The sequence below is a fragment of the Ranitomeya variabilis genome, chromosome 6 (assembly GCF_051348905.1).
Source record: "Ranitomeya variabilis isolate aRanVar5 chromosome 6, aRanVar5.hap1, whole genome shotgun sequence".
Classification (NCBI taxonomy): domain Eukaryota; kingdom Metazoa; phylum Chordata; class Amphibia; order Anura; family Dendrobatidae; genus Ranitomeya; species Ranitomeya variabilis.
Window position 1 is genome coordinate 100,475,984 of NC_135237.1, and position 16,371 is coordinate 100,492,354.

The window sequence follows — 16,371 nt, forward strand, 5'->3', positions numbered from 1 at the left end:
ATTCAAAATGGAAACAATAAAAACCTCGATAAAAATGTTGTTTCCACTGTGTTTCATGGTAGTCCTGGATCTGAAGGACGCCTACTATCACATCCCTATCCACAAAGATCACCAAAAATTCCTCAGAATAGCAGTCTACATCAGGGGGGTGATATACCATTTTCAATTCTTAGCCCTCCCCTTCGGGCTGGCTATAGCCCCACGGGTCTTCACAAAATTAGTTGCAGAGGTAATGGCTCACCTGAGGGAGCAAGATACCCTGATAGTGCCATACCTTGACGACTTTTTGATAATCGGTTCCTCTCCACAACACTGCGAGGAACAGCTGAAGACAATCAGACATTCACTGGAAAAACTGGGCTGGTTAGTGAACTTAAAAAAAATCCAGGTTGTTACTGTGCCAAATCCAGGAGTACCTGGGCCTTACTCTGGACTCTATAAAACAAGAATGCCATCTTCCAGAGGAAAAAATTCAAAACATCATAAGACTAGTATCCAGAAGGCGAGACACCCCCTCCATAACCTTCCGCCAAGCAATGTCCCTCTTGGGATCCATGACGGCCTGCATCCCTGCAGTCCAATGGGCTCAGTTACACTCAAGAGAGCTTCAATGGCAAATCTTGTCAGAAGAAGTCTCTCTAAAAGGGAATTTAGAAAGTCGGCTCAATTTATCTCCAAACACAATTCAGTCACTAAGTTGGTGGACATCGCAAGACAATCTTTATCAAGGAATCCCGTGGGTAACTCCAGTCTCACAGATAGTAACAACAGATGCGAGTCCCAGCAGGTGGGGGGCACACCTGAACGACCTGTTAGCTCAGGGGGCTTGGCCACCATATCTGAAAAAAGTGTCCTCCAATATGAAGGAACTACTGGCAGTCAAGTTTGCACTATTAGAGTTCCTGGGTCCCCTTCGGTCTCACCATGTCAGAATTATGTCGGACAACAAAGTGGTGATAGCGTATCTAAATCACCAGGGGGGTACCCGTTCTCGGAGTCTGATGGAGATAACCAAATCAATCTTCCACATAGCCGAAACCAACCTTCAATCCCTATCGGGCCTTCATATAAAGGGGGTGGACAACTACAGGGTAGATCACCTAAGTCGTTCTCGCTTGAAACAGGGGGAATGGGAGCTAAATCAATCAGTGTTCACTCAGATCTCAGTAAAATGGGGCACACCAAACATAGACCTTTTCGCAAATCATTTAAACAAAAAAGTGGACACCTTTTGCTCAATAACGCCGTTGGGGAGCCCTGTTTCTCTCGATGCGTTCCTGATTTCCTGGAACCATCATCTAGCATATGCCTTTCCCCCTATTGCTCTGATTCCGGCAGTGCTGAGGAAGATTCGGGAGGACGGGGCTCACATAATCTTAATAGCCCCGTTCTGGCCGAAGAGGCCTTGGTTTTCCTGGATGATGAGGATGTCCATCTCCGATCCATGGGTACTACCGGATCTCCCAGACCTCCTCTCCCAGGGCCCAGTTCATCATCCACAGGTGGCAAGTTTGCACTTGACAGCCTGGCATTTGAAAGGGAGTTACTAGAAAACAGGGGGTTTTCTCCGGGGTTGGTATCTACACTGCTACAAAGTAGAAAACCCATTACAACCAAACAATATGGGAAAGTTTGGAAAAAATTCCTTTCATCTTCAGGTGCCAAAATAGGGGAGGGCGTCCCTCTTAAAGCCATACTTGAGTTTCTGCAGAATGGGTTAGAGATGGGTCTGGCCACAAGCACCTTGAAAGTCCATGTAGCGGCTTTAGGAGCTTTATTCAACTATGATTTGGCAGGGAATCGATGGATTTCTAGATTCATCAAAGCAGCCGGTAGATCACTCTACCTGTGAAAATTACCCCTCAGTGGGATTTAAATTTAGTCCTTAGAGCATTATCTAAACCTCACTTTGAACCCTTAGCGGATGCTCCAATTAAAATTTTATCCCTTAAAACTTCCTTGCTCGTTGCTCTCACTTCTGCACGTAGGGTCAGTGACATCCAGGCCCTATCCGCTAACCCCCCTTTCACGCAATTCCTCGATGATAGGGTCTTCCTAAAAACTGACCCGGCATATCTCCCAAAAGTGGCATCCCGTTTCCATAGGACGCAAGAAATATCTCTTCCCTCCTTCTGTCCTAATCCCAAAAACAAAGAGGAAGAGTCATTACATACATTGGATGTGAGGATATGCCTGATGCATTACATAGAAGCCACTAGGGAGAGTAGGGAGGATGCCTCTCTCTTTGTATGTTTTCAGGGTCCCCGGAAGGGGAAGAAAGCATCTAAGGGCACCCTGGCAAGATGGATCACAGAGGCCATTAGCCTGTCATACTCATCGAGTGGCGTACCCGTCCCGGGAAATATCAAGGCGCACTCAACGAGAGCAGTAGCAACCTCTTGGGCGGAGAAGGCCGGAGCTTCGATTGAGCAGATATGTAAAGCTGCTACCTGGTCTTCACCGTCCACTTTCTATAGGCACTATAGATTGGACCTTATCTCCTCTTCGGACCTTACCTTTGGAAAAAGGGTTCTGGAAGCAGTGGTCCCTCCCTAATGTACAAATCTCTGCAATTCTCTCCGTGGTGCCGTCATGGGCGTCAGAAGAAAATATAGTTCTTACCGATAACGGTATTTCTCTGAGCCCATGACGGCACCCGTACATTCCCTCCCTTCACTTTTTGGTGTGCACAGTAATATAGTGCCTTATGCTAATAGTATAAATAGTCACGCGGTATCTCAATTAAGTAATGTTAAAAATAAGTCTCTATTCATAGTCTCCCATCGTTCTCTAGTAAACAACTGATGCAGGAGAGTGGTACCGCCTTTTTATCTGTAGGTTTCCTGTCCTTGGTGGGCGGATCCCCTCTCTCCGTGGTGCCGTCATGGGCTCAGAGAAATACCGTTATCGGTAAGAACTATATTTTTCTGCAGAAAATATTTGTTTTGTACAATACAAGCAAAAGCTAGGAGATTCCAGAAATCTCATACACAAGCTTGTTTTTTTTAGCTTGACACTGCAGCATTTTTTAAATCTGTAGCATGTCAATTGTTTCAGCCGTTTTGCTGTGTTTTATCACCCACAGAAAGCAATGACAAAGTTCAAAAACGCTAAATAAAAACCCCAGCAGTAAACAGGTTTTGCAGCATGTTCTGCTTCGATTTTTGCTGCATTTTTTTGTGAATAAAACGAACTTTAATAAACCTGTACTGTGGACACATATAATCCATACCAAAAAAACAGTGAAAAAAGTGGCAAAAAACTCAGCAAATAGCTGCATTTTATACACAGCTTTTTTACTGCTAAGACGTAAAGTTTTTGCTCCAGATGTTTACATAGCCTTAGAAATTGGGTTAGCAGGTCAGATGCCCGACTGCCAATCTATTCTCTATGGGGCTATCGGAAAAAGTTGAGTGCAGAGCTCGGCAGCCCCATAGGTAATGAGTGGAGCCGCATTCGGGCACATACTCATCCACTCCATTTTAATGGGGATAAAAGTTTCCTGTTTTTTCCACTCTGTACAGGTCCCAAAGGTCAGACCCCCTACCAATCAAGAAGTTATCACTAGAGTTGAGCAAATTTGTTTGGGTTCCCTCTTATTTGGCAAGTTATAGCGCTTACTGAATAAATTGCAGAGGGAACCCGGCTTCCTGGAACATGCCGGCTGATCAGCTGTTCGGCTCCGCAGCTGCATGTGTCGTGGCTGTGTCATAGTCACAGCACATGCATGGAGAACCCAACACACAGGCTCTCCATGCATGTGCTGTGACTATGACACAGCCCCGACACCTGAAGCTGCAGCACCGATCAGCCGGCATGTTCCAGGAAGCCGGGTTTCCTCTGCAGCTTATTCGGTAAGCGCTATAACTTGTCAAATAAGAGGGAGCCCGAACAAATTCGCTCAACTTTAGTTATCACCTCTGGATAGATGATAGAACTTGTTTTCACTGGACCACCCCTTTGATTTAGCATCTCTAGACATTCTGTGTTGTAAAACCCTGTTTAATTAAAACCAGGTAACCCCCATGAGAGTTACGAGTATTATTATCTATGGGAACACAATTGGATAACATTAAAATTTTACCTTAAATATGTCACTGCTCATCACTGCAGCCGCTTTCTCACGCTACTGTCAGTGTGTTCCATCCGCCGTGCTGAGCGGTCACATTACCAATGTCACTGCTCAGCACAGCATCCCGATATAGCAGAGTTGGGGATCATTGTGGGATGGCAGACTTTTTAATTATGTTTTATTTTCAATAGCTTTATCAACTTTTTATCATTGTCTTTAACATAAACATAAATGAAAGTCAAAATGTTAACCGCCATCATGGGAACCTCATAATGAATGAGAGGGGAGGGAGAGACCGAAGAGAAAAGGAAAATAAAGGGGGAGTGGTATAAAATATATTGGTGAATATCATTGGCCTACATCCAGTACATCTTATTTTAGAAATGGAAATGAAAAAGTAGAATCATACACTAGATATACATTCAGTAGCGACTAGTGATGAGCGAGTATACTCGTTGCTCGGGTTTTCCTGAGCACGCTCGGGTGGTCTCCGAGTATTTGTTAGTGCTCGGAGATTTAGTTTTTTTTGCCTCAGCTGCATGATTTACAGCTGATAGACAGGCTGAATACATGTGGGGATTCTCTAGCAACCAGGCAACCCCGACATGTACTCAGGCTGGCTAGCAGCCGTAAATCATGCAACTGCTTCAGCAAAAACTAAATTTCTGAGCAGTTACAAATACTCGGAGACCACCTGAGCGTGCTTGGGAAAACCCGAGCAACGAGTACACTCGCTCATCACTAGTATTGACCAAAAGTTTAGCTGCTTTTTTTTTTTTTCCCAAAAGTGTGATTACTTCTGTCTGGTTGTTGTGATGCCATTTTCCTGGTGATGTTAGTAAACCGGACGCAAATGGTTGTCAGCTATAAGACTGAAAATTGTGTTTAATATTGTTTTTTTCCCTTTATATGTTAGTTTTCAACATTTACTGGGCCAAGTGTTTTGCAAATTTTGGCATGGGTAGTCAAATTTTGCCTAAAATTAGTTTTGTGTGTTTATTTTGTGTGTGTTTTTTGGTTAAAATATGGCAAAGCCAAAGCCAAATGTATCACCAGATATCAGGAAGCTTATTATTCTGAGAATGAAGTCAGGAAAAAGCCAAAAAGAGGTAGATATGGAATTCAACTGCTCTGAGTCAAGTGTCACATATAATAAAGCAAGAAAAAGGTTTCGGAACAGCTGACAAACCTAGAAGTGGATGACCATGAAAAACGTCCTCCAAAGTTGATCACATTATTAAGAAAAAGTCTATATCTGATGTCCATAAAAGTGCTGTACAGATTTCTCACGAAATGAAAGAATACGGTGAAAGTGAGTCAAAGTGAGTCACCAAACAGTGGTGCGACAGCTAAGAGCAGTAGGGTTGAACGTACAAGTTCCAGTCAAGAAGCTTTCATCTCTGCAAAGAACCGTAAGGTCCGACTTGAGTTTGCCAAAGAACACGGCCAATGGAAAAAGACAGATAGGTCTAAGGTGTTGTGGTCATATGAATCCAAGTTCAATCTGTTTGCGAGCACTATATATACCGCCCAGTTGGAAAACATAATGTAGGGTACTAAACACCTGCACTGGTGGTGGCAATGCCATGGTTTGGGGCTGCTTTTCTGCAGCCGCCATTGGCCTTATACATAGAATTGATGGAAATATAAATGCTACCATGTACAAGGATATACTGGAGAATATAATGCTGCCACATGGTAAAACCAATCACACATCCCCCGAAGAAGCAGGGCAGCGAAACACGCGCGTCGGGGCGGGAGATTCAAGGCTTTGACAGCGGTTTACACAGCGAGCACTGTGAAATCCAGGTAATGATTGACTTTCCCCTAATGTTCTACCTATTTGTGTTCTTTCATGCTATCATGGAATTGGGCTGCTGAATACATAGGCATTCATATACCCTGTGGGTGACTACATGTCCGTAGATATATTTAGCCAGATTATTTGCTATTGAGAGGATTTGAACCATGGATTATTATTAATTATGTGGTGTTGACACAGTCAGTGGTCGCCTATTTACGGCAGTAATTAGATATTAAATTTGATTGTTTTTTTTCTCTCTGTGAGAAACTACCACCTAGTGGCAAGTTTTAGTATATATCTCTTGAATTGGTAACTGCACCTTATAATATATACCATTAAATGACTTTATTGCACTAAGCACTTTATTTTTAAAAATATTGTTTCTATCTTGCTGCTAATTTGAAACACTATGTCTAAACTAATCTGCCATTTACATGTGTGCTGTGAACCCTTTTGCAACCTCCATCTTTCCAATTATCTCTTGTACATTTTAATTGTGTTTTGTATAATTTAATAAAAACCAATATAGTTTTAATATAAATTTTGCTGTCACTAATGCAGTTTAGTTACTAAGAAGTGTTGCCCCTCTTTATGGGTGTTATGATTATTTTAGGACTTTTTTTTTGTCTTGATGGTAAAACCAATGTAGGCAGGAGCTGGAAATTCCAGCATGACAATGATCTTAAGCACACATCCAATTTAGTAAAAAATTGGTTGGCAAAGAAAAAATGTTCGTCTGTTGCAATGGTCAAGCCAATCACCTGATTTAAACCTTATAGAGCACCTTTGGGATGAGGTTGGGTGACAATTGGGGCCCGTACCCATAGCAATAAAGATGAATTGTTTGCAGATTTGCAACTAGAATAGAGCAAGATGTCTTGAATACCCGAGTGGCTTCAATGCCTCGTTGGTGGTGTGCAGTAATTAAAGCAAGTAATTATGGTAAAAAATATTAACTTATGGCATTGTAAGCAATGAACTACTCTCTATGTTGTGATGAGCACGTATACTCGTTGCTCGGTTGGTCTCTGAGTATTTCGGCATGCTTGGAGATTTAGTTTATGATGATGCAGCTGCATGAGTTGCGGCTGCTAGACAGCCTGAATACATGCGGGGATTGCCTAATAGAATCCCCACATGTATTCAAGCTGTCTAGCAGCTGTAAATCACGCAGCTGCGTCGACATAAACTAAATCTCTGAGCATGCCAAAATATACATCCTAGCCAAGATAGGTGTGGAGTAGACCAGTTAGTGAGATCGTTCTTAAGATTTTGAATTAATGGGGTATAATTCCATTTAAAGTGTTGATTTATTGGTGATAAGATTTATACCTAGTCAGGCATAAAAGAGAGAGTGGCACTCACCGATCCATTATAAAATGTACACTCCCTGACAGAAGTTATGTCGCTTATCCATGTTATGTGAATAAAAGCTTATAACCTGACGTTAAATTCATCCATTGGTTGTATAAATGATTCTTTTGAAAGCTGAAACCCTCCGAAATGATCAATATTTCTGCATTGATGCCAGTTTATTTTCTTAACCTAAACCACATTTCGGAGGGTTTCAGCTTTCAAAAAGGTCAGTTCTAAGGACATGTGTCATTACTAGTGATGAGCGAGTGTACTCGTTGCTTGGGTTTTCCCAAGCATGCTCGGGTTGTCTCCGAGTATTTATGACTGCTCGGAGATTTAGTTTTTGTCGACGCAGCTGAATAATTTATGGCTGCTAGCCAGCCTGAGTACATGTGAGGGTTGCCTGGTTGCTAGGGAATCCCCACATGTAATCAGGCTGGCTATTAGCTGTAAATCATGCAGCTTTGTCAACAAAAACTAAATCTCTGAGCAGTCAAAAATACTCGAAGACCACCTAAGCGTGCTCTGGAAAACCCGAGCAACGAGTATACTTTCTCATCACTAGTCATTACATATCATACAAACACAATACTTAAAACAATAGCAAACATAATTATTCATAAAAACATGGATAAATCAATTGTTATTTATGCCTAGGGTCCCGGAATATTAGCATTCATGATCCATTTAGCGTCATGTCTTAATAATAATTTATTATGGTCCCCATACGACATACAACATATTTTGTCTTACAAGTGAAAATTATTTACTCTATGCATGAAGACGAAATATGTAATTTGTTTTGTTCAATTGCAAAAGACACGCCGCTACGACTTTGAAACGTATTTTGAATAGAAAGCCTTTTCCTCCTAATTTCTGAAGAATTGATTTACTCCAGCAGCGCAGCCCACCTATGTGTTCATCCAACTGGATCCAGTACCTTGTAATATTAACTTACAGCATGTTTTAATATGGGGGATGAGAACTTCAATATACTTTTTATAATATATGCCTGCAAGACCACCTGGTCCTGGGGCTGTCCCTCTCCTAATGAACTTTATTACTGAGGTTATTTCTTCATCAGTTATATCCGACATGAGTTGTTAGGTTTTTGTATCATTAAGTTTATGTTGACTCAAGTGCTGGAAAAATTAGATTATTTTATTTTTTAAAGGTAATAAAAGAGTAAAAGAGGGTCAAATGGATGCGCTGTTTCTGGGGCTGCTGAGGGCTAGTGTTATTAGTCTCGGAAGGGGCCAATATCCAAGGCCCCTTCCCATCCTATTGATAACATCCTGCAGCTGATTGTTTAGCCTTTGCTGGTTCAGAAAAATAGGGGGGACCCCGCATCTCTTAATTTATTTAATTATTAGATAAATATAAGTACAGAAAAGTACACATGCAAAGCACAGATTATACATATCTCACTGACCTATTTCTATCTAACTTTGTACATCTACGACCTAAACATCTGTCATTTGTAGTCTTCATTCTCTTCCAGTACTTGTCACACAGATGGTACACTTGGACATGGACATATGTATGCCAAGGATGGTCAAGGACCTCACCAGTACTGGTTTTTCTAGTACCGGAAATATCCTGACACATGTAGGGGGCCTAAGGGACTAAAAAACTATAAAAAAAAACTAAAAGAAAAGTTAATTATAGTGCTTCTTCAAATACATCACTGAGTGAGATTGTAGTGAAGATTAATGTTTTAAGTCCTTTTTTTCTTTATACAGTGCCTTGCGAAAGTTTTCGGCTCCCTGGAACTTTTCAACCTTTTCCCACATGTCATGCTTCAAACATAAAGATACCAAATGTAAATTTTTGGTGAAGAATCAACAACAAGTGGAACACAATTGTGAAGTTGAACGAAATTTATTGGCTATTTTAAATTTTTGTGTAAATTCAAAAACTGAAAAGTGGGCCGTGCAATATTATTGGGCCCCTTTACTTTCAGTGCAGCAAACTCACTCCAGCAGTTCATTGTGGATCTCTGAATGATCCAATGTTTTCCTAAATGCCTAATGATGATAAATATAATCCACCCGTGTGTAATCAAGTCTCTGTATAAATGCACCTGCTCTGTGACAGTCTCAGGGTTCTGTTTGAAGCAGAGAGAGCATCATGAAGACCAAGGAACACAACAGGCAGGTCTGTGATACTGTTCTGGAGAAGTTTAATGCCGGATTTGGATACAAAATGATTTCTAAAACTATAAACATCCCAAGGAGCACTGTGCAAGCGATCATATTGAAATTGAAGGAGTATCATACCACTGCAAATCTACCAAGACCCAGCCGTCCCTCTAAACGTTCATCTCAAACAAGTGGAAGACTGATCAGAGATGCAGCCAAGAGGTCCATGATCACTCTGGATGAATTGCAGAGATCTACAGCTGAGGTGGGACAGTCTGTCCATAGGACAACAATCAGTCGTACACTGCACAAATCTGGCCTTTATGGAAGAGTGGCAAGAAGAAAGCCATTTCTCAAAGACATCATAAAAAGTGTTGTTTAAAGTTTGCAACAAGCCACCTGGGAGACACACCAAACATGTGGAAGAAGGTGCTCTGGTCAGATGAAAACAAAATCGAACTTTTTGGCAACAATGCCAAACGATATGTTTGGCGTAAAGGCAACACAGCTCATCACCCTGAACACACCATCCCCACTGTCAAACATGGTGGGGGCAGCATCATGGTTGGGGCCTGCTTTTCTTCAGCAGGGACAGGGAAGATGGTTAAAATTGATGGGAAGAAGATGGATGGAGCCAAATACAGGACCATTCTTGAAGAAAACCTGTTGGAGTCTGCAAAAGACCTGAGACTGGGACGGAGATTGTCTTCCAGCAAGACAATGATCCCAAACATAAAGCAAAATCTACAATGGAATGGTTCGCAAATAAATATATCCAGGTGTTAGAATGGCCAAGTCAAAGTCCAGACCACAATCCAATCGAGAATCTGTGGAAAGAGCTGAAAACTGCTGTTCACAAACGATCTCCATCAAACCTCACTGAGCTCGAGCTGTTTGCCAAGGAAGAATGGGCAAGAATTTCAGTCTCTCGATGTACAAAACTGATAGAGACATACCCCAAGCGACTTGCAGCTGTAATCGCAGCAAAAGTTGGCGCAACAAAGTATTAAGTTAAAGGGACCAAATAATATTGCACGCCCCACTTTTCAGTTTTTTATTTTCCACAAAAATTTAAAATAACCAATAAATTTCGTTCAACTTCACAATTGTGTTCCACTTGTTGTTGATTCTTCACCAAAAATTTACATTTGGTATCTTTATGTTTGAAGCATGATATGTGGGGAAAAGGTTGAAAAGTTCCAGGGAGCCGAAAACTTTTGCAAGGCACTGTACCTTAGTCTTTAAAGATTTATTTTTTTAGTTGAACCATTGCAACAGTAGGTTGACTTGGTGGCCTCTACCTGTGCAATAATTAAAGGATTCTCCTTGTTTGGGCTGCCTTGTCTGCTACATTAACAGAATCTGTGTTCTCAAGATACCCATACTGTTAAGAGCTGTGACGGAGCACAAAATCGCTGACTCCGTCACTTACCCCACCAGGCCACGGGTGTCATTAGAAATATTGGTTTTGTAGTAAATCTTCCTTTCCTCCATCCAGGGTAATATTAGTAATATATTCCCTTCTGGTTCATGGGGACGGGGACAGCATGGGCCTGTGTGATTTCAAATGCCACGGCTGAATTTCAGCCCCAGTCTGTACCTGATTATAGCTATTATATTACTGTTTAACCGCTGTGCTGCCTATTGTGCATATCCATGGTGCTTTCTCTGGGATATATTTGCATATATTGTATCCTGTTTTAGGGTTCTATTCATACACATTATAAGCACACTATATATCCTTGGCTATCATGGTTATTGCCGCAAATGCTAACGGTCATTGGGTGTATTTTGTTTCATTTTTTTTTTCTTGTCATGATTTTTTATCCTAAATAAAATGATTAGATTTTTTTTTATCACAGGTGTGCTTCTTGTTGTGTAATGCTTCTTTTCTTGATATGTGTCAGTTTGCTTACAGATTTAGCACGTGTTCCCAAATTAGCTGTGCATTTCCCTTTTTGTTTAAGTTTTTGTCTCACAGGTCTGGTGACATGACAGAAACACTCGCTCCTCTGATAAAACAAACAGGCAGAGAAATGTGTTTCCTCACAAAAACGATCAGCTGAGAGACTCCGCCATGTCATCATTATATTCAGTTATGCTTCCTTCCCTGGCCGGGAGATGTGTAAGCGTAGCTATGAACTGAAGCAGATCTACATAGTCTGACATGGTAAATAACACATGTACACAGCAGGGGCACATTTATAAGATTAGCTCAGCACGGGAACATTTTTATCAAACACAACCAATTGTGGAACTTATTCATATTTCAGGATCTATTAATTAAAATGTACTTTGTGGGACAACACATTTCAGTTAAAAGAATAATATATGTCAAGTGAACTTTCATTATAAGCCATTGTGCATTCTCAGTATATGGAAAAAAAAATAAACTTTTGCACTATTTTCTATATTAGTTTATAATGTATGTTATTTATCTGTTTTATTATTATTTTTAGGGTTGATTTCTTTATTCCTGGGGTTCCTAAAGTTGGAGGCTTTTCCATTTGTTCAAGTCCTGGGCTTCTGGAAAGAGAAGGGGTTCTGGAGCTTGCTGTGAAATACAACCTACATCCCCCTGCTCACTGGATTCATACACAGGTAAAGTGTAGCACAGTATACACGCAGCCTAATATAAGTATACCAGTAAATCATATGCAGAAAACGACTGTTCACTTCCTTCTCAATCCAGATGGGCTTGTAACCTCTGCCATTCTACCATTATAACCAGCACAAAAACTTTTGTGGCCCAAGAGTCCACTCTTCTCAAGAGAAAACAACTAATTGTGAGCGAACGTGCTTGGATAAGGTGTTATCGGAGCATGCTTAGGTGCTAACCAAGAGTTTTCGGCGTGCTTGAAAAATATGAGTCCCCTGTGTCTGCATGTTTCGCTGCTATTTGACAGCCGCAACACATGCAGGGATTGTGGTTGTTAGGCAATCCCTGCCTGTGTTGCGGCTATCTAACAGCCGCGAGACATGCAGGCACGTGGACTCGAACTTACAGGTGCTTCTCGCAAAATTAGAATATCATCAAAAAGGTAATTTATTTAAGTTCTTCAATGCAAAAAGTGAAACTCATAGAGTGTTTATTTCTGTTAATGTTGATGATTATGGCTTACAGCCAATGAAAACCCAAAAGTCATTATCTCAGTAAATTAGAGTTATTAACAAAAAACACCTGCAAAGGCTTCATAAGTGTGTAAAAAGGTCCCTTAGTCTGTTTCAGTAGGCTCCATAATCATGGGGAAGACTGCTGACTTGACAGATGTCCAGAAGGCAGTCATTGACACACTCCACAAGGAGGGTAAGCCACAAAAGGTCATTGCTAAAGAATCTGGCTGTTCACAGAGTGCTGTATCCAAGCATATTAATGGAGAGTTGAGTGGAAGGAAAAGTGTGGTAGAAAAAGGAGCACAAGCAACCAGGATAACTGAAGCCTTGAAAGAATTATTAAGGAAAGGCCATTCAAAAATTGGGGGGGGGAGATTCACAAGGAGTGGACTGCTGCTGGAGTCATTGCTTCAAGAGCCACCACACACAGTCGTATCCAGTACATGGGCTACAAGTGTCACATTCCTTATGTGACGCCACTCATGACCAATAGACAACGCCAGAAGCGTCTTACCTGGGCCAAGGAGAAAAAGAACGGGACTGTTGCTCACTGGTCCAAGGTGGTGTTTTCAGATGAGAGTACATTTTGAATTTCATTTGGAAATCATGGTCCCAGAGTATGGAGGAAGAGTGGAGAGGCTCACAATCCAAGCTGTCTGAGGTCTATCTATTCCACAATCAGTGATGGTTTGGGGAGCCATGTCATCTGCTGGTGTAGGTCCACTGTGTCTTATCAAGACCAAAGTCAGCGCAGCCATCTTCCAGGAAATTTTAGAGCACTTCATGCTTCCCTCTGCCAATGAGCTTTTTGGAGATGGAAATTTAATTCTTCAGCAGGTCTTGGCACCTGTCCACACTGCCAAAAGTACCAATACCTGGTTTAAAAACAACAGTATCACTGTGCTTGATTGGCCAGCAAACTCGCCTGACCTTAACCCCTTAGAGAATCTATGGGGTATTGTCGAGAGCAAGATGAGATGCCAGACCCAACAATGCAGACGAGCTGAAGGCTGCTATCAAAGCAACCTGGGCTTCCATAACACCTCAGCAGTGCCACAGGCTGATCGCCTCCATGCCACGCCGCATTGATGCATTAATTGATGCAAAAGGAGCCACAACCAAGTATTGCGTGCATTTACTGAATATGCATTTCAGTAGGCCAACTTTTCGGATTTTAACCCCTTAGAGACCCTGCCTTTTTCTCTTTTGCGTTTTCGTTTTTCGCTCCCCTCCTTCCCAGAGCCATAACTTTTTTACTTTTCTGTCAATATGGTAAAGTGAGGGCTTGTTTTTTGTGTGGCGAGTTGTACTTTTGAACGACATCATTCGTTTTACCATGTCGTGTACAAGAAAGTGAGAAAAATTCCAAGTGCGATCAAATTGCAAAAGAAAGTACAATCCCACGACTGTTTTTTGTTTGGCTTTTTTGCTACTTGAAACAGATCACTCTGTAATGACTCTATATAATATATGATTTTTGCTTTTTGTATTGAAGAACTGAAATAAAATAACTTTTATATAATCTATTTTGTGAGAAGCACAGGAAGCATTTTTTGTACCTGAGAGGCCTCTACATTATTTTGTACTGTCCTCTCCTTACACGTGATCGTGTCACTAGGGTTCAGCTATAAGCACAAGATCTGATTGCCTGCAAAAAAGAAAGGAAAAACAACATAGTCATGTTCTACTTCGATATATTTTGTGGATCAAAAAGTCAAAGGCCCCGTGAAGTAAAAAAGCAGACGAATGTCATCCATGTACTGTTCATATTTTACTCAGGAATGGTAAGGAGGTGTTTGGTTTTTTTTTCCTTTTTTTTTCATACATGAGAATACGGATGCAACAAGGATTGTAAATACTTGCACACAGACCAAAAATGAATGCGGCACATTGAAAAAGAAAAACCATGGACCGTTCATCATGTATGAGAAGAAAAAGGATGCGTGAAACCCTTTTTTGGTCTCATCCATCATACGTTTTCTAGACAACTTCAGTTGCTCATGTGTGGGAGCTTTCTGTCTGGTCTAGCAACTTTTTTTGGATTGGAAAATGCGAATAGTGAATTCAGTATATCTAGTTTCACCGCTGTTCAAGTCTTTCTTTAGACCTGCTAACTGTGTATGTAATATAAACCTAGAAAATCAAAATGTATACTGCCACTCCTGGCTTGCAGTTAGTTGTTGCTGCCAATGAGTCATTTGTACCTCAAGGCAGTTTCAGGCCAGATTGGCTGTTGCAATTTGGATATTCATTAGAGCCGATCTTTTACCAGATCTGACCTGATGAGGCTGGGATACTTACCTCTAAAATCCATGTCCGAATGGAAAGAATGTGAGAGCTCATGAGTCTAAATATATTCACCCACCGATCCTGTGTGACAGCTGCAGCTTGCACTGAACAGTTTGAGCACTGATGAACTGTCAGGCTAGGTGGGCAGAGATTCCGCATCGGCAGGGAGGAAGGACATTGAGGAGCTTGTCAGTCCTGCTAGGTGGGTAGAAATGGATTTTAAACTTCTAATGGGTAGAAATTATAGAAAGCACATAATTTATCACAGACAAAGGGCTGCGATGTGGCTTTGAATCTCTTAGAATTCTCCTGGTTTGGCCTAAAGTAGTCTCTTTCCAGCATCTAGGCCCTTGTTATTAATTTATGGAACCACAATAGCTTCATGAGTAGGGTTTACTTTCGGATGAAAACGTAGTTTTGTAAATTACAGTTGCTTTAACGTTTATTTATTTCTGCATTGTGTGTTGAATAACTGCATAAAATATCTCTTGTCAATTTTTTGAATATTTTTCTTTACAAGTGACCAAATAATAGTATTTCTGGATGGCATTATATTCAAATGACCTGTAGTAACGCTGTGAATCTATCAGTAAAATAAGTGCAGCAGCCTGTATTCTGTGACCTAGCAGACAGAAATGCCCTGTGTTTCCTGACAGGAGAGCTGCAGGGGGTTCACGCAGGTATTGGAACACTTCTTTTCTCTAGTCACCTTCCACGAAAAGCCACTTTGGAATTAGTGCTGTCATGGAAGGTTCCTAGAAACCGAATTACCGGTAAGCCTAATTCCATGTTTGTGGCTAGAGTAATTCAGATTATATGTGTTTTCTAGGAAACCTTACTTATTAGTGTAGAGTAGCAGTAGTGAACCATTTTCCGGACTAATAAAGCGTATGGATACGGTTTGGTCATGAAACCACCCCTTAAATGATGTTGCGCTTACTCCACAGACATGACTCCTCCATGATATTTGTCCTGTTGCTCCGCTCTGTGCTATAGTGTATATTCGCTGTCAGGGTGTGTATAAGACCTACACCAGCTGATTGCACAGGCTGAGGTTCTCAAATCTCTGTATTAGGAGGACCCTCTTGTAACCTATGCACTTTTCCCCCAGTATGACTTATTCGGGTTGTTCACTGTACTTTTCACAATTCATTTTTGCTGGTAAGTTTCCCCTGAGCTAAGGTGATGACAGCTTGCCCTAGTAATAAACTGAAATTGTGGTAAGAGTCAAGCAGCAAGTGTTCAATTCCACTGCAGCCCAACCTTAGGCAAAACGAGGAGTTGCACAGTTCTCATTAAAATCAGTTAGGCTGTCCCTGTAATGCATGCAGGAAAGATATATATCTTGGTACCGTGTTAGCCAGTAGATAAAAAAATATTTAGAATTGAGAGTCCTCAGTGGTTGATACCTTTTAATGGCTAACTGAAAAGATGGTAACAAATTGCAAGCTTTCGAGACTACTCAGTTCTACTATGCCTGATGAAGAGACCTGCATAGTCTCGAAAGCTTGCAGTTTGTTACCATCTTTTCAGTTAGCCATTAAAAGGTATCAACCACTCAATTCTCAATTCCAAATATTTTCCTGTAATGTATA

At 41.2% G+C, this 16,371-nt stretch overlaps 1 protein-coding gene across 4 annotated transcripts in view; it reads left to right on the forward strand.

Moving 5' to 3' along the window:
• The window catches only part of OXNAD1 (oxidoreductase NAD binding domain containing 1), a 79,671-nt gene that overhangs the window by 36,857 nt on the left and 26,443 nt on the right, over positions 1-16,371 (forward strand). For all 4 annotated transcript variants that reach the window (XM_077268862.1, XM_077268861.1, XM_077268859.1 and 1 more), the window contains exon 6: positions 11,833-11,974. In XM_077268862.1, coding sequence (XP_077124977.1) covers positions 11,833-11,974 — 142 coding nt within the window. The remainder of the gene's footprint in view (positions 1-11,832; positions 11,975-16,371) is intronic.